This window comes from Suncus etruscus, chromosome 2 (assembly GCF_024139225.1).
Source record: "Suncus etruscus isolate mSunEtr1 chromosome 2, mSunEtr1.pri.cur, whole genome shotgun sequence".
Lineage (NCBI taxonomy): Eukaryota > Metazoa > Chordata > Mammalia > Eulipotyphla > Soricidae > Suncus > Suncus etruscus.
In genome coordinates, this window is record NC_064849.1 from 18,261,914 (window position 1) to 18,280,161 (window position 18,248).

General features: G+C 48.9%; 2 protein-coding genes and 1 pseudogene across 2 annotated transcripts in view; 2 read left to right on the forward strand and 1 right to left on the reverse strand.

Moving 5' to 3' along the window:
* USP40 (ubiquitin specific peptidase 40) overlaps window positions 1-13,531 on the forward strand; it is a 72,667-nt gene extending 59,136 nt beyond the window's left edge. The window contains exons 25-32 of the mRNA XM_049769354.1: window positions 69-192; window positions 3,353-3,450; window positions 4,808-4,923; window positions 9,845-9,910; window positions 10,883-11,090; window positions 11,311-11,406; window positions 12,049-12,137; window positions 13,275-13,531. Coding sequence (XP_049625311.1) covers window positions 69-192; window positions 3,353-3,450; window positions 4,808-4,923; window positions 9,845-9,910; window positions 10,883-11,090; window positions 11,311-11,406; window positions 12,049-12,137; window positions 13,275-13,377 — 900 coding nt within the window. The 3' untranslated portion in view covers window positions 13,378-13,531. The remainder of the gene's footprint in view (window positions 1-68; window positions 193-3,352; window positions 3,451-4,807; window positions 4,924-9,844; window positions 9,911-10,882; window positions 11,091-11,310; window positions 11,407-12,048; window positions 12,138-13,274) is intronic.
* On the forward strand, window positions 2,629-2,747 carry LOC126002738 (uncharacterized; annotated as a pseudogene).
* Window positions 13,532-17,002: 3,471 nt separating the features above from the next.
* The window catches only part of DGKD (diacylglycerol kinase delta), a 69,974-nt gene continuing 68,728 nt past the window's right edge, over window positions 17,003-18,248 (reverse strand). The window contains exon 30 of the mRNA XM_049769352.1: window positions 17,003-18,095. Coding sequence (XP_049625309.1) covers window positions 18,006-18,095 — 90 coding nt within the window. The 3' untranslated portion in view covers window positions 17,003-18,005. The remainder of the gene's footprint in view (window positions 18,096-18,248) is intronic.

Consider the following 18,248-nt stretch of genomic DNA (forward strand, 5'->3'; position numbering starts at 1 on the left):
CAGGGCTGTGTCATGTCATTGAGCCACTCTCCCCGCATGATGGCACTCAGACACGCTCCATTCCTCAGTGCTTCCTGAAGGTGCCTGTGTGGTGGTATGAGCCTCGGAATCCCTATAATCATTGGTCAAAGCATCAGAACCTGACGAGCTACACGCCTTCTCACATCAAGATCTGGGATTTAGCTGAACAAGGTAAGAGCAGAGCAGGGCCACAGGATGGTGTGGGAAGGACAAAAGCCATAGTCTGGGTGAGGCATTTGCCTTGCATCCCCTCTACCTGGGTTTTATTCCCAGCGTCTGATATGATCCAGTGAGCATTGCCGAGTGAGCCTTGAGTGTGGAGCTGCAAGTGACCCTGAGCACAGAGCCAGGAGTAAGTCCTGAGCACAGAGCCAGGAGTGAGCCCTGAGTGCAGGGCTAGAAGTTAGCCCTTGGCATGATTTCTGGGTTCCTACCTTCTCACAGACCTCCTGAGGATACTCAGAGCTGTCCGATGGCCTCCTCTTGGTTACTCTGCCCACACCAAGTGCTGCTCAGGCACCAAGTAGAATCCCCCCCATCCCAGTGACTTGGCTTACATGATTGTCATGAGCCTAACCATCATTTTTTTCTTTTGATGAGAACCTTGCTTAAGTTTTCTACTGCCTTGAGACATATCTTATCATTTATCATTTCATTTTTTGTTGTTGTTTTGGGGGTCACACCCAGCAGCGCTCAGGGGTTACTCCTGGCTCCACGCTCAGAAATCGCTCCTGGCAGGCTCGGGGGACCATATAGGATGCTGGGATTCAAACCACCGACCTTCTGCATATAAGGCAAATGCCCTACCTCCATGTCATTTCATATTTTAAATCTTAGTAGTTAGGAATGTAGCTGAGTCTCATCTTCACCTCCTTTCTACTCTGGAGGAAGCTACAGGACAGCGCCCCAGCAGTTCTGGCTCTGAGCAGCCCCCAACCCTGCTCTGAAACCCAGTTGAACATAAGGAACCATGAAAAAGCTGTGTGAAGGAACTATGAAGTTGCCTCTTAGCAATCTAAGCGATTTAGCTAGTTCTAAAAATGCTCTGGTGATGAAAAATTGACCAGCATGGAGCTGGATGGGCTACTGAGGCCCAGAGAGACAGGCCTTCATCTATGTCTGGAAAGAAGCTCACTGTGAATCCACAGTGCTTACATTTCAGTAAAGCAGAACAGTAATGGAATTTCAGATACCGACTTTCACATCGAAAGCATTGAATGGTTTGTATACTGTGTCCCTCTGTTTGAACAAGGTAGGAATGATGGATGTGAGAGTGATCTGGCTTCAATATCTGTCACCCCATTGATCGCCAGGGTTGATTCGGCTGATCTAGCTGGCTAGACAGGTGTCCCCTTCCTCCCTCACCGCTCACTGCATCCCTCCCGAAGCTGTGCGCTTGGTCGAAGAGGACGGCCTTCCCCGAATAGAAAAAGACTGTTTCCCCTGCTAGAAGCTCCAAACAAGCTCTCAAGGTCCATTTGTAGGAGAACGTAAGGTAGTTAAGCTTCCAAGACTCCAGACGCATCCAAATGAGGCGCTGTATGTGGCCCTCTGCCTTCCTTTAAAAAAAAATATGTGTGTGTGTGTGTGTGTGTGTGTGTGTGTGTGTGTGTGTGTGTGTGTGTGTGTGAGAAAGGGATTTTTGTATTGTATTTTTGTGTTCCTAGAATATATCCCTAGGAGTGGTATAGCTAGATCGTATGGGAGCTCGATTTCCAGTTTTTGGAGGAATCTCCATTATCACTTTCCACAAAGGTTGGATTAGAAGGCATTCCCACCAACAGTGGATAAGAGTTCCTTTCTCTCCACATCCCCACCAGCACTGCTTGTTCTCCTTTCTGATGTGTGCCAATCTCTATGGTGTAAGGTGGTATCTCATAGTTGTTTTGATTTGCATCCCCCTGATGATTAGTGCATTTTTTCATGTGCCTTTTAGCCATTTGTATTTCTTTTTTTTCTCACACCTATATTCATTGCAGCACTGTTTACAAATGCCAGACTCTGGAAACAGCCTAGATGCCCCTCAATAGATGAATGAATAAAGAAACTATGGTACATAGTGGAATATTACGCAGCCATCAGAAGAGATGAAGTCATGAAATTTTCCTATATTTGGATGTATATGGAATCTATTATGCTGAATGAAATAAGTCAGAGGAAGAGAGATAAACACAGAATTGTCTCACTCATCTATGGATTTTGAGAAAAATGAAAAATATTTGTGTAATGATTCTCAGACAAAATAGAGGAGGACTGGAGGGTCCAGCTTCCGACATGAGCTCACCACAGGGATTATTTAGTGCAGTCAGAGAAATAATTACCCTGAGAACTATCATAACAAAATGTGACTGAATGAGGGAAGTAGAAAGCCTGTGTAGAGTACAGGCCAGTGTGGGGTGGGGAGGAAGGACACTTGGGATATTGGTGATGGAAATGTTGCACTGGTGAAGGTTTATAAAAAAAAAAAAAATATATATATATATATATACACACACACATACATATATACATATAAAAATCAAAAAGAAAAAAGAAAAGAATGTATAAAAATATATGTATATGTATATACATATAAAAATCAAAAAGAAAAAAGATAAGAAAAGACAAGGCTTCCCAATGCTGTGTTCTTTACACTGTATAGAAAGAGGAGGTACAGTAAATGCTCCCCATATACACCTCAAACCAGGCCCTTTTCCTTGTCTGTATTGTAAGGGGGGGGGGCAAAAAAAAAAAAGATAGGAATGACTTTGTCTTGGCATAACAGACAAGGAGAGACCAGGAAATAAGAATCACACTGTGGGGCCGGCGAGGTGGCGCTGGAGGTAAGGTGTCTGCCTTGCAAGCGCTAGCCAAGGAAGAACAGCGGTTCAATCCCCCGGCGTCCCATATGGTCCCCCCAAGCCAGGGGTGATTTCTGAGCGCTTAGCCAAAGAGTAACCCCTGAGCATCAAACGGATGTGGCCCGAAAAACCAAAAAAAAAAAAAAAAAAAAAAAGAATCACATTGTGGGAGTGTTAGGATGGGGGGGGGGAAATTGTGGTCAGTCAAACTCACACTAGAGTAGCCAGGAAATAGGAAGATGATATGAAAAATAAGTGTGTCCTGCCAGCCAGGTCTTCTCTGAGAAAGGAGAGGGGAGGGATCAGGAACATTTGGGGCAGAGAGCACATGTGTATGACCCCTCCAGCCCATACCAGTGGAAAGAGCAAGTGGGCAGGGATGCAGATCCTGAGCAGCATGGACTGGATTTGACTTGCTTGTGGGCTGAAACATGCCGCATAGTTATGAAGTATAAAAACATACCAAGGCCTCATGTCGCCCTGTCCTGCAGTTTCATTTCCTGTTATGACATCCCAAGAACCTCCCCTCCAGTACCTGGGCGATTTGAGGATCTCCGAGAATGCCACGCTGGAGGATCTCAAGTCTCAGGTGAGCCTTCTCCTGATCAGGCATTAACTTTTCCTCTAGTTCCTCTTCCCTGGACTCCAGTTTCTTCCTTTAGGATGTTAATTGTACGCCAGGGACAGTAAGTACCCGCCAGGTACCGCCATCCAGCCCAGAGCCCTGGCCTGGATTTTCCAGTGATTGCCCTTGTACTTTGCTTCTCTCCACTCTGCTTTCATTTGATGGAAACCTCCGCAGCTGACAGGGTATGCTCCTGTTTGGTTTGTAAAACAGTCACTTCTTTATGTTGTGTATGCATCACTGTGACTCATGCCAAGTGTCAGTCATTGAAAGATACATTATTGCAGGAGGAGGAAGAGAGATAGTAAAGTGATTTGGGAGCCTGCCTTTCGCACAGCCCACCTAGGTTCAATCCTAAGTGATTCCTGAGTGTAGAGCCAAGAGTAAGCCCTGAGCACTACCAGGTGTGGTCCTAAAACAAACAAAAAAAGATATGTTGTTGGGACTGGAGCAGTGGTGCAGGGGTTAAGGTCTTCCCTTGCATGTGACTGACCTTGTTCCATCCCCAGTACTGCCCAGCACAAAATTGGGAGTAGTCTCTTGATTACCACTAAGTGTGGACTATACCCTTCATTCCCACATTCACCTAAAAAATGAAAAAAAAAAAAAAAAAAAAACCCTCAAAAAAACTGTTATTGGTTCCTTTGGTCAGACCGTCAGCTTTTATGTCAGGATGTTAACTTTGATATTGTATTATTTTCGTATACAATCAGAGAAAGGTTTGCCTAGATGGAAAGACTAGAGCGAATAGAGCAACAGACATAAGCTTCTTTCTCTTGGAGGAGAAACCGGGGCTCAGCTGGAGACATTTGATGGGACCGAACCCTGCAGGCTTCTGCCCAGGGAGTGAGTGTGGCAGTTTAGGCCTGGCATTGGAGCCAAGAACTGGAGGCATGTCCTTATGCAAAGCTGTGGATAATTCTTCTCACACTGATGAAGCTGAAGGAGAGGCCCTTTGCTAGCCAGGACCCTCACTCTTTGGGGGTTACTCATAGAAACCGACACTTGGGTTTTAGTAACATCACTGTGGAGCTTTTGTTTCCAAGTCCAAAGTAGAATCTTCGGGCTGGAGAAATTCTCACAGGCTGGCATTCAGGCCCCGGGCACTTGGGTCTGCTTCCTGACACTACAGGTCCCATAGACACTACATAGAGTGGCCCCCCCCAAGCACAGACAAGTGTGACCCCCAAAACCAGAAGAAAACTTTATTGCAAAGAAGTCGAACTTTGTCTCAGCCCTGGAGTTCCTTGGAGCAAGAGAAGGGTCAAGGAGTCACTTCATGTGAAGGTGCGACTCCTTCAGGCTCCTTACTTTCTTCTAGGCAATGACCTTGCCCTCCTGGGTGTTCGTCATCCCATCCCCCATTTGCCTCAGAGCCTGGACAGTGGAGAACAGTCGCCCCAATCAGCTCTTACGTCTCAACCAGCAACCGCTCAGGTAGGAACCCGATGCCCAGGTGGAAGCAGCACGGGACCTTTCACCCTATACCGAGGTTTGAGGAGAATCAAGAGTCTATATCTGCATGGACAGGGGTTTGCCTGACTTGGCCTAGCCTCAACTGACATAAAGCCACACATGGCTTAAGGTGAAGGCGGCTGCCAGACTGGACATGCAGGCCCTGCTTCCTCCTGCCTTGTACTTATTTCTCCTGGGTGGGCCACTGGTTAAGATTTGTCCCTATTCAAGCAGCTTTCAAGCCGGTGCTGTGGCATTGCTGATTTCATCACGGGCTGCTTACTTACTCCCCACTGTGCTCCTTGCAGGCCTGAAGTTTGGTCCCCTGGAGCCACAGTCTTGGCTCTTTATGGATTTGGATTTGGGGGAGAGGGTCCCCATTTAGAAGTAACCTCAACTTGCAGTATTTGTTTTCTGTTTCTTATTTCTGATAGGTAACACGCCTCACTGCATCATAGTGACTGTGAGTGTTGCTGAATCTGAGGCCCAAAGGTAGCACTTGGGCACTGTTTCTGCTGGGGCTATTGCTGGATCATTTGATAGCTCTGTGACTAGCACACATAGAGAAACCTGTACAGGGGAAAAACCTGTAGTCTGATTTCCATAGCAGTGGACCACTTTATGTCCCCCCTTTCTCCACACAGCCCCTGCATCTCTGCACAACTGTTCTGGTTGGGTAACACCGGGCCCCTCGCCATGCACTGCTCGATGTCTGGGTGTTTGTTCTGTTGCTTTCTTGTGTGCCAAATCACCTCAGTTCTTCACAGGTTTTGGTTCCCAGTCCTTGGCCTGTGTCTGCTGGCATGTTTCCTTCCATTCCCTTTTCATTTTGTGGAGATTTTTTTTTGCTCCCAGATGTTTTATCATTTGATAACGCCTCCCATTGGTGCTATTGGTGTCAAATATACCACTGCTCAAACTGTCCTCAAAGACCATACTGTTCATGACTTCCTGTCCCGGGTCTTAGATTCACTTTTTTTCTTGGTGCCTCTTATTGAAGGGCACTGTTTTTCCTCACAGTTCTAGCTTGGCTCCTTTTTGTTTTGTTTTGTTTTGTTTTGTTTTTGGGTCACACCCAGCAGTGCTCAGGGGTTACTCCTGTCTCCATATTCAGAAATCGCTCCTGGCAGGCTTGGGGAACCATATAGGATGCCAGGATCCAATCCAGGTCAGTTGTGTGCAAGGCAAACTTTCTGACCACTGTGCTATCACTCGATCTGGCTCACAACTGATTTTTACAGATCAGTTTTGTACCCACCAGCCTTACTAAATTTGTTTATTTTGATGAAGAGTTTCAGAGATATGTAATTTGTGTAAGTGACAGTAAATTTTCTTCTTCTCTTCTGATATGAAGCCTTTTTCTTGACCATCTTTTCTGGCTAGGATTCTCAGTATCCTAAGAGCATGTCTCACTGTCCTTATTATGGTCCAGTGTCAGAAGTTTTCAGATTCAGTGTGATGCTCAATACACTTCTGTAGCCAGCCTTATTCCTATGTTGTTTGATGATGGCTTTTCTTGCCACCGATGTTGGATTTCCTAAATATGTGCTATGCCACTCATGATTTTTATCCATTTTTATAATGTAGAGAAGCATGGTGACTTATGAATCTTTGCACCCCTGAATAAATGCTATTATCCCTGAATAATTCTAAATTATTCCCATGAGGAATAAATTCTCATGTTGTTTGACCCCCTTATTAAAGTCAGTTTATTAGTAGTTTTTTAAGATTTATTTCTTTTGAATAGGAGTGTCAATATTTCTTTAAGGGTATGCTTGTTACCATGGCCCACAGGGGGCCGGCACGGTGGCGCTAGAGGTAAGGTGTCTGCCTTGCCAGTGCGCTAGCCTAGGACAAACCGAGGTTCGATCCCCTGGCGTCCCATATGGTCCCCCAAGCCAGGAGCAACTTCTGAGTGCATAGCCAGGAGTAACCCCTGAGCACCACCAGGTGTGGCCCAAAAAACAAAACAAACAAACCATGGCCCACAGGCCCTAAATTTTCAGCCCCTCTTTCCCTCCCCTGTTGTGACCTTGACTGTGTGGTCCAAGTCCAGGCACTTGTTTGCACTTGGCAGTGTGTATCCCCTTGCCTTGTTTCTTCCTCTCCCTTCTTATCTTTCTCCTTTTGACTCATTGTGCTTACCCTGACATCTCCATTTCCTTTAGCAAATACTGAGGCAGGACTTAACCTTTCTTTACAGCTCCAAATTCCTCTGACGGTGGGGGGTGGGGGGCACTACTTTACCCATTCACCTATCTTTGCACATTCCAGTTGTTTCTAGATCTTGGCTACTGTGACTAGCACCATGGTGACGTTTGCTATTCACAATTCATTATGTATGTGAAGTTACATTGCATATATCTTTACAAGTTGGAGGTGTTTGCATCCTTGGAAGAGATATCTGGGTATGGAGTTGCTGGATCATATAATGTATTGTATCTTTTTTTTTTTTAGAAATCCTCATACTGTTTTCCAGAGTCTGAACAATCTTACCGCTTCTCTCCGGCCCCTGCAATGACTGTTTTGTTTTGTTTTGTTTTTAGTTTTGGGGCCACACCCAGTGGCGCTCAGGAGTTATTCCTGGCTTTGTGCTCAGAAATTACTCCTTGCAGACTCAGAGGACCATCTGTGTTGCTGGGGATCAAACCCAGGTCCGTCCAGCTCTGCCATGTGCAAGGCAAATGTCCTACCACTGTGCTATCACTCCAGCCCCATGCAATGATTTTTTTATTTTTTAAGGTTTTTTTTGGGGGGTGGGGGTCACACCCGGACTCCTGGCAGGCTCGGGGAACCATATGGGATGCTGGGATTCAAACCACCATCTTTCTGCATGCAAGGCAAATACCCTACCTTCATGCTATCTCTCTGTCCCAATTTTTATTTTCATTTATTTTTATTTTGGGGGGGTCACACCTGGCAGTTCTCAGGGGTTACTCCTGGCTCTATGCTCAGAAATCACTCCTGGCATGCTTGGGGGACCATATGGGATGCCGGGATTCGAACCACCGACCTTCTGCATGCAAGGTAAATGCCTTACCTCCATGCTATCTCTCCAGCCTTGATTTTTATTTTAAATTGATTCAATTCCATTTTATTTTTGTTGTGTTTTCCTTACCAGTGGAGCTGAATCTGAAAAGACAACAGAGACCAATATTATAGGATTTTGCTTGTTTTTTTTTTAATGTGTTGTATGGATTAATGTAACATCTAAGTCTATAATTCATTTTAAGTTAACTTTTATACATGGCATCAGATAATCCTTCAGTTCCTTTCTTTGGCATATGGCTCTCCACGGTCCCCAGCAAGAATTTTCTTTATGGAGCTTGAGAGATAGTATATCGGAGAGAGCACTTGTCTTGTATATGGATATGGACTGACCTAGGTTTGGTCCCTCTCATCTCATATGATCCCCCATGTTCTGCCAGGACTAATTCCTGAGCACAGAGCCAGGAGTAAGTTCCAAGCATCACTGGATGTGATCGCTGGCTCAAAAACAAAATAATAAGAAAAAAAATTTAATTCTCCTTTCTCTATGCTCATGGTTCCATTATCAGTTGTCTGTGTGTATAAATAATGGGGTTTATTTTGAGTCTCTATTCTCTCCCATCAATCTGAGTTTCTGCTTTCATTCTTACACCACTGTGGTTTCTGTTATCTTCTCGTGTGAACTGAGATGCCATGAGCCTCTCTCTTCTTTCCCTCAGGATTGCTTTGGCTGCACAGGAGTTTTAGGTTCCACACAAGTGTTTATGTGAGTCACTTGTGGCACTGGAATATGGATTATGATTGCATTGATTGTGTGTAGTAGGGTTTTTGCTTTTTTTACAACAGAGATGACTGTGATGGTCTTTTGTTTGTTTGTTTGTTTGTTTGTTTGTTTGTTTGTTTGTTTGTTTAGGGACCACATCTGGCAGTGCTTAGGGTTTACTCCTGGCAGGCTTATGGTACATATGGGATGCTGGAGATCAAATCCAGGCAGTCTCATGCAAGGGATACACCCTTCCTGCTGTATTATAGCTGTGGCACCTGATGTTCTTTTCTTTTCTTTTTTCTTTTCTTTTCTTTTTTCTTTTTTTTTTTTTTTTTTTTTGGTTTTTGGGCCACACCCGGTGGTGCTCAGGGGTTACTCCTGGCTGTCTGCTCAGAAATAGCTCCTGGCAGTCACGGGGAACCATATGGGACACCAGGATTTGAACCAACCACCTTAGGTCCTGGATCGGCTGCTTGCAAGGCAAACACCACTGTGCTATCTCTCTGGGCCCCGATGTTTAAGGTCTTCTCTTGGGTATTGTGATGCAGTCAATGCTGGTCTCATAAAGAGAATTTGGAAGTTTGAAAAATATTTGATATTCTTTCAAGACTGGGTAGAGTTTGCCCCTGAAACCGTTGGTCCTGGACTTTTGATGGAGGCTTTTCTATCATTGACTCAATATCCGTTTGCTTCCTGTTGCTTTATCAACTTTGCTTGTTTGTTCACAAGCTTGTCTTGCTAGATTTTGTTTCTCTAGGAATTTTCCATGCTGGCCTCGGTTTCCCGAGTAATTATTCACTTCTAGTCTCAATTTTTGAGTGTTTTAAGCAGTTTAATAGATGTCATAATCTTTAGCTTAAGAAAGCTTTAAAATTGGGGGCCTGAGAGATAGCACAGTGGGTAAGGTGTTTGCCTTGGCACGTAGCCGTCCTGAAACAAACCTGATTAGATCTTCCCAGCATCTGATGTGATCCCCTGAGCCTGCCAGGAGTGGTTTCTGAGCACAGAACCAGGAATAACATCTGAGCACCACCAGGTGTGGCCCAACAAACAAAAATAAATAAAATAAGGAAAGAAAACTTAAAATTGACCATGTTTTAAAAAATGAGTGATGTCACTCAGTAGTGTGTTTTTTTCTTTTATTATCAGGGATTATAAGCTGGGAAGGAAAAATGAGATCTGCCTAGAGCCCCTTGAGAAAGAAGAAAACTTGGGGTAAGATGTGTCCCCCAAAGACTTGGCAGACATTTTGTTCCAACATGGACTCACAGGACTTCCCAGCACTTCGGAGAAGTCCGTACAGTACACTGAGGGCTGTGTAATGTGGAGAGCCCTGGGCGTCTGCCCGGTGACAGCAGCACACTGGCCCTGACCCTCCTCTTATCACTCTCCCAAACACTCACTGTCTCTGGCTATGTGTGTCAGCCATACTAGAATCGAAGCTGTACCAGAGCCCAGGCTGTCTGTGATCACAGCTGTCTCCCCAGAGCCCTAACAGTACCCATTTGATCATTTTCAATGATTATTGTTGGCTAAGGACACCCTAAATATTTCCCAGTCAAACTCCCGGGTCTTTCTCACTTGATAATCTTGAATAAGAACATTTTTAGTCACTGTCACCTAATGGAGGAAACACTTTACAGGAACCTCTGGATAAGGTGACTAGGACTTTATTGTGTCTCTTTGGTCACTCCTTTCTCTAGGGGATATATTCACTGCAGTGAATCAACAGCCCCACAATGGCCAGCTGCATCCTGTTTCTAATATATTGGGACCAGGACTCCCCATGAAGGGCCCTGGGTTTATGCAAGGCCTGGCCAGTCTCACAGCTAAGGGTCCCTGTGACCGAGCACTCTGGGCCTCTGGCAGCTCCAAGACCCCTCAAAGTGTCGCTCTTGCCTCACCATGAGGCAACGTCTGGTCCCAGCGTGTCTGTCTCCTTTTTTCCTCCTTTACACAAGATGCTTTCCCTCTTCCGTCACCTTAGCCCTTCTTCCTAGGCCTTCCCAGTGCCTCCTCCATTGTAGGTCATTCCCACCCCCTTTCCAAGTAGCTGGTCCACTGGCCTACCTGTCTCTGTCCTATTTGGGGCTACCTTCAGGGGACACTGAGGACATGAGCTGAGCCTCATGGGTATTCCCCCACTTCCATTTCTCACTGTTCTGAGTCTCACCCTGTCCCGGGCAGCCCCCATGACATGGTGCTGAGGATGTGGCAGCTCCTGCCCGGGGGACAGGACAACTGGCTTTTTGAGGACCTGGTATGGGACACGACCCAGGGCTGCACAGCCAGTTCCCTCCAGCAGCATGTCGCCAATATCTACAAGCTCCCAGTGGAGAAGACAGAAATTGCCAAATACTTCCCGCACAGGCTGTGGATGCCGTTGTCCTCCCGGGTGAGTGGGGCACATATAGGCTGGGCTGGCAGTCCCACGTTTTCACAGATGGAGAATTGCAGCAGTTTTAGGGGCTCTGTTCTTAGCAGGCATTTTGAGAGAAGTAATGTAGGTTAGTATGTTGATGTTGGGTGATGCCCCGAGCTTCATGCCTGGTCTAGGAATTTTGTCAGAATTTGCGGTTAACTTTGCTCAGGATAGAAATTTTGTTTCTTTGTAGCATCAACAAAGTACCAAGAGGAAAAAGAAGAAAAAGCAAAAAAGTTTGCAGTTGGCACCTTATTATCTGAAAGATGGAGATACAATTCGAGTCATGGTAAATTGTCTATAGTAAACTTGCTATTTCAATCAAACACCAGGATCTCATGGTTTCATAAGACTGTTCTTTTTTTTTTTTTAATCCAGCCTTAAGGCATATAAATTCAGAGAACCAGGAGAATAAAAAGCTGGACAACTCTTCTAGTAGATCAAATCTTGAATATGGACTCTGGTTAATGAAAATACTTTCCAAGTCCTTCCCCAAGTGTGTTACTCTAGGTTTTGAGTCTTTTCTATACTAATTACACATCTGCTCTGAATCTTTATGTATGACAGTTAACTTTTTTTTTTTTTTTGAGTTATACTCAGTGGTGCTCAGTGGTTCCTAGAGCTCTCTGTACTCAGGGGCCATTTCTGGAAGTGCACAGGGGCATATGTAATGCCGGGAATCAAACCCAGGTCAGCTCTGTGCAAAGCAAATACCCTCTGTGCTATTTCTCCGGCCCATGATACTGAATATGATACATGAAGATTTCATTTTACAGCTCTTGGTATAATATTTTGATTTTTTTTTCAGTACTTTTTACTTCAATAAAAGTAAAATACTGGGGCCAGAGTATTTGCTTTGCCCTTTAACATCTTTACATCCTTTTTGCTCCTGTAAGCTGCGAACATGGCTCAGCCACTCTTGTAATTGCAGAACCTCCAGAAGATGGTGGAAGATGATTTCAGCACCCACAAAGACAATGCTGAGAAAGAGAAACAGAAACTGTCTCCTGGACACAAGAGGTGAGGCCCGCCTGGTTCTTGATTATCCCATTCAGGACGCCAGGGGGCGACTTCCTAGTATTAGACGAGGCTCCGCTCTGCTTGCTTGTTCAGGGATTGTTGGCCCTGGAGTGCACGTTTGGGAATGTCCTGAGTCTTCAGACTCAACCAGAGACCCCAATAGAAGCTTACCTCTTAGCCCATCCGGGCTCCATCTCTCCATCTCTTCCCATCTCTCCTCCTCTCTTACTTCCTCACTCATGTTCTCACACCCACACACCTTCACACACCCTCCTCCCAAACTCATATACACACACACACACACACACACACACACACACACACACACACACACACACACACACAGTCTCTCACACTCCTTCCACACCTTCACACCCTGAAGCCTCTGAGCCCTGTGTCTGAGCCCTTCTCTCCCTGCTGCCAAGACAACACTGCCCCCTCCTTATCCCTGTACCCTGCCTATGGTTTTTTGTTTTGTTCTTGTCTGTTCCTTTGTTCAGGACACCCCTGCCTCCTGTTTGCCATCTCCCATGCCCCCCACATATACCACTCAGGCCAGTGTCAGCCTTGAGCAGGGCCCCAGCTCTGGGGGGATACATGGCATGACCATGCTGCTGGGAGGTGAGCAAGAGAAGGTCAAGGTTAACTGACTGGGGAGGGGGATGGAGAGTTCTAGTATGGGAGCTCTTTGGGCAGGAAGATTTCCAGCATGATCTCACAGACCAGTATCCATACCCAAAAGTGTGGGGCCCCACTATCCTAGCACAGATCTGAGAGGCTTATCCCTGGAGCAGAGGCAGGAGTCAAACAGACCCTCTGCCAAGGAAACCCCCCAGAGACACTGCCGTGGCCTTTCCTGAGGGAGGGCCATGCTGCATGGTGACATGACTCAAGACACTTCCATATGCCCACTCAACAAGGCTCCCTTTGGCACCCAGCAGTCGCCCTCCCCGCAGAGCCGACACTTTTGTCCCAAGCATGTGCCCAGCAGCAGTCTAGATAGACCCATCAGTTATGAATGTTGGCTGCCAAGGTGGCCTCTAGCTTGGGAAGTGTGCAGACACTGGTCTGTCTGGGGTATCCCCAGTTGGCCTGGGCCTGAGCATGGTAGCCTGTGACAGCCCATGTCTCCCACAGCCAAGCAGCCCTTCGTGTGCCCAGCAATGACATCTCCGAAGAAGCTAAGTGGCCTCATGGGCCAGAAGCTTCTCTATCCATCCATGTTGGGACCTTCAGATAGAGCTACCGCCACAGCCCTGTCTCAGGATCCTGCAGATGCTGCACCCCTAGTACGGGGCCACTGGTGTCAGTGGGACAAGGCACTGGCCCTGCAGCACAGGCCCGGCCCCACAGACCCTGCGGCGCACAGGCTCTCCGCACCTTGTGAACTCGAGAGCACTGTGCCTCCCTCTTGTCCTCAGCTGTGAGTCCTGCCTGCTAGGCTCGGTCCTGGCAGAGCCAGGACAAGATGGGGGGGGGGGCTTGGGGGAGGCTCTTGACTGTAGGGGAGGTAGAAATGGGCCTGGACCCAGAGGACCACGCCCTCTTGTCTCCCATCACTGTCCAGGGCAGCCTGCACTGTCTGCAACCAGAAGTTCACTTTTTGGCAGCTTCAGGGATGCTGCCCCCATGTGGGCCAGAGATGGGCCACTTCTGTGAGACTGCGGTGCCTCTTCCATCTCAAGACTGTATGCTCTAGAGGACTCAGCTCACAGCACTGAGAGGAGTCCCAGGTGGTGGTACTGAGGGGGACCAGCCCCATGCACTCTGGGAAGCACCTGGCATTGCTTGTGCCCCACCTTCCTCCAAACCTATGAGGTGTGAGGTGACGGATGCCTCCAACACTCTGGGCACTAACCATACATAGGGACCTCCCCTGGAGCCTCGAATAGCTCGTCTCTGGGCCACTGCTGCCTGTCCCACAGGAGCCATCAGGGCTTGTGAAGGAAAGCAGCACCTGAGTCGTCCTTGTCAGGACCTTCTCTCTTCTAGACTCTCAACCGTGTCTCGCTGGCAAGAATGCCCTGTGTGGCCCACTCACTGCACATGGCCTTAATTTCCGATGCTGAATAAACGTTTCTACATGCAAAGGTCTCATCTGCTGCTTAGTGGAACAGTCGTGTTTGTAAAGTCAGGCTTGAGGGTAACCGGAACAGGTGTGGCAAATGTCAGACTTGGCTGAACAGGGAGGGGGTCTGTGCACTCATCCTCCCCAGGTCCACAGCCTGGCTCTTGAAACCTGTTTCTCTTCAGAACAGGCCCCCACAAGACAAGGCATCCTGGCTCCTTTTTGAATTGGGGCCAAGCAGGGGGGCCCCCCCGGATGGCATGCTTCCAGGGATGTAATCGATGTGATCCAGGGATTTGACAGGCTCAAAGGCCCAGGAAGCCCCCTCTGGCCCCTGGAATTTTTCTTCAGGGAATGGCACAAGGCTGGGCTGCCACCATTCCTATGTACCCACATGGGCTTGGCTGACTTGACCTTCCAGAAACAGGGACTTGGTGCAGTGTCATAGCATCAAGTGGCCCCAAGTTCGACCTAGCCTGTCCCTGCTCCCGATCCCCTGGTGCTCCACCATTGGTAGCTCCAGTCGGTTCCCTCAACTCTGGCAACAGGGGTACCTGCTTTTCCATGCCCAAGCCACCGGACAGCAGGGCACTTCATTTCCACATAAGGCTTCTGCCTTTGGAAGAGTCCGGGCTGTCAGGAAAGTCAACTCCAGAAAGCAAAACCTGGGATTGGGGGGCGCGGGGGGGGGGGGGGGGAACGGGGCAGAAGACTGAGGACCTGTTCTCTTCCCCTGCACACTCCTTCCACTTGCTACCTCCGTCCATGGCCAGTTGGGCAGCTGGTGGTCCAGCCATCATATCCACCCTCCAAGTCAGTAGTAGAAGAAAAAGGTACATTTAAGGAAATTTTCTAAAATCCTAAGCCTGGCCTTTGGCACACACTTGTCATACTGCATAGGTGACAGAGCACGCCCACATTGTGGGAGGGGGGAAAACATTCCTAAGTCCATCAGCAGCTTCATCAAAGGCCAAGACAAGGCAAGAATGTCCAACATTCAGTTACCAAACTTCAAAGTACCCCCAAGATCAAGTTCCTATGATTTTCCAACCCCTTGTTTTTGGAATTAAACATCAGTCCACAAAGCAGCAGCAAAACGTCTGAGGCACCATGCCCTTTGTTTACAGCCTGTGACAGATGCTACATGCAGCTGTGCCCCTTCTAGGGCCCTATGCAGAACAGCAGCCACCATAGCAAGGCTGGAATAAGAGGAAACCCAGGGGAGCCACCCATTCTGCCACCCCCAAATGAGGAACGAGGACCACTAAGAGGCCCAAGGTCACTGCGGGTCCACTCCAGCCTGGGGTCCCATCTCCAGAGAGGTTTTCTGCTCAAGCCCAGTGCCTCTTGTACATACTGGAAGCACCCAAAGGAGGGCAAGCAGAGGGAGACCTGACGTACTGCCCTGGGCACGGGCTGGGGGAAACCCGGGGCAGTGCCCTCATTTCACATCCCCAACAGGAAGAAGGTGCCCCCAAGACAATGGCATCCAACGTCTCCTTGTCCTGGGACTCGAATCCATCCTCTGGCTGGGTCGTTTACACTGGACAGTGCTTTATTTTGGGGGTCACACTGACAATGATTACTCCTGGAAGTGCTCAGGAGACCATGAGATGCCAAGAATAGGTTCAGCCCCGATTCAGATGCAAGGCAAATATGCCCTATCTGCTGTGCTGTACTGTACTTTTTTTGGTTGGGGAAAAGGAGGATTGGACCACACCTGGTGGCCCTTGTGGTGTTTGAGATTTAGAGATCAAAATGGGGCTGCTACATGCAAAGCCTGAACCCTGACTTTATTGGAGGGGCACACCAAGTGGTGCGGTTACTCCTGGCTCTGTGCTCAGAAGGGTCATTCCTGGCAGTTCTTGGGGACCACATGGGATGCCAGGGACCAAACCCAGATAGGCTACATGCAAGGCAAATGCTCTACCTAGCTGTGCTATCACTCCAGCCCTCAACCCTACACTAACAGAGAAGTTTAGGGGAAAGGTGGCAGCCATCCTGTACCACCTGCTCTCTGAATGAGCTCAGTACCAGGATGCTGCTTGGGCTGGACCATGTCCTCAAGCACCAGGCAGGCTGAGCTGGGTATCAGGCTGGCACCCAGTTCAGCAGGGATGCTTCCCTGAGTCTGATGGCCATTTGCCTTGCCCTGCCATATGCTGCACCTATTTTCTCCTGGGAAACCACAGGAGGGTATCAGGCAGAAGCTACATGTGGGCAGTGCCACCCACCTCACTTCCTCTGGTTGGGGGGATGCAAGTCTGTAGGACAGGGAAGCCGGGGCTTGGAAAAGCTGCTGCTCTTGAGATAGAACAAGGCCAGTCACCTGCTCACTCACACTGATAAGACATGCTATGTTGGATGTGATGGCTGGGATGTTGGCAGCCACTGTTACAAAGGCCTGATCCTGGCTGGCCAGCAGACAATCATAGCAGCACAAAACTGGGCTCTGGTGAGCATAGGAGGAATGCAGCTTCCAGGGCCCTCACCATCCTTTGTTCCCTGCCAATTCCCCAGGCTGGTCCCTGCCCTTACCAGGACACCTTGTGAAGGTGTGAAGTTGAGAAGTAGTAGTTGCACAGGGTGTGGGCAGGAGTGAGAGACTGCACCCACCTCCTTGGTGAACTCTGACCTCACCTGATACAGAGCCCACAAACATGAAACGAGGTGGGGAGTGTATATCCTGCTCCCCAGTTACTGCGTCTCCAACTTCCTCACTTCTGAATAGGTCTAGAAGAGCCTCTGGCCACCAGTTTCTTCAAAGTAGAAAGGACCAGGACACTATATGGCCAAGGAAGATGAAAACAGGCGTTTTATTTTACATGGAATGGGGCTCACACTGGAAGTAGGTCTGTACACAGCATTACAAAGGCCTGGGCTCCTCGGGGGTACTGTATAAATTAGGGTCATAAATAGGAGAGGACTCACGCCTTTGCTCCGGGGTACGGGGGTCCCTCTGGCAGGACAGCCCACAAGCCCCCGCCTTGCTGTGCTGACACTGTCACTGTCACCATTGCCGAGTGCTGAGACGAGTTGCAGCCCAGAAACTGCTGCTCCCAGGCCCAGCTTGGCCCTTTCCCTCCTCCCTCCTCCCTCCTCCCTCTTCCCCAGCGGCTGTCCTGTGGAGGCAAGCACTGCATGGGAAGACGGGAGAACCCGAGGCATCTCCTGCCTGGCTTGGGAGCCTGGGCAAAGGAAGAGTGGGAGCGGCCCCAAGCCAGAGACGGGAGCCCACGAATCTGCAGCACAGGGCCCTGTGGGTCCTGAACCCCTCTGAGAACCTCATTCCTCTGGAAGCACACACTGAGTCCGCAGTAGGAAGCAGGGTCCCAGCAGTGTGACCTGGGATGTCCCTTACCCTGCCCCAACCTGGCCCCAGAGGTGAGAGGCGTTTTCAGAGCCTCCCCACCAAGTCCATCACCCATAGCATCCTGGAAGTGATCAGGATGGATTTGGTCCCTGGTCAGAGGAGGCAGCAGCCCAGCCCTGGGACCCTGCTGAGTGGGACAGCCACCGGCTCTGGTGACACTCCAAAACCAGGCAAGCAGGCCTTGAAGCACATGCCACCACCTGCCAGCAGGAAAGGGGGCACTTTGCGGGGCCCACAACTTGCTGGCAGGTCCCACACCACTGGAGCCGGGTCGTGGGGATCCAGGAACAGGGGCCCCTCGGCCAAGGTAGCTGCGTTGGTGGATCCGCTCGGGCATGGCGGGTCCTATCCAGGCGGTGGGATTCTAGCACCATGAGCACCAGCCTTCCGTGGGCTGCGTCTGGGCCACAGGCCACCAGGGCTGCCACTAGGCCTCGGCTGCAGGCCCACCGCGCCTCAGCGCCTTCACGCCGCATAGGATCCGCTTCATATGGCCCACCTTCGTCACGCCCAGGTCCTGCAATGAGATGGCAGCCGCTGTGATGTGGGGGGCTCACAGGCACCCCTGGTCCCAGTCCCTACTTCACTCCACCCTATGAGGGGCACCCATTAGCCCTGCAGAATTCAGAGTCCCTGAGATGTGGCAGAGGCATCACGTGAAGACAGCACA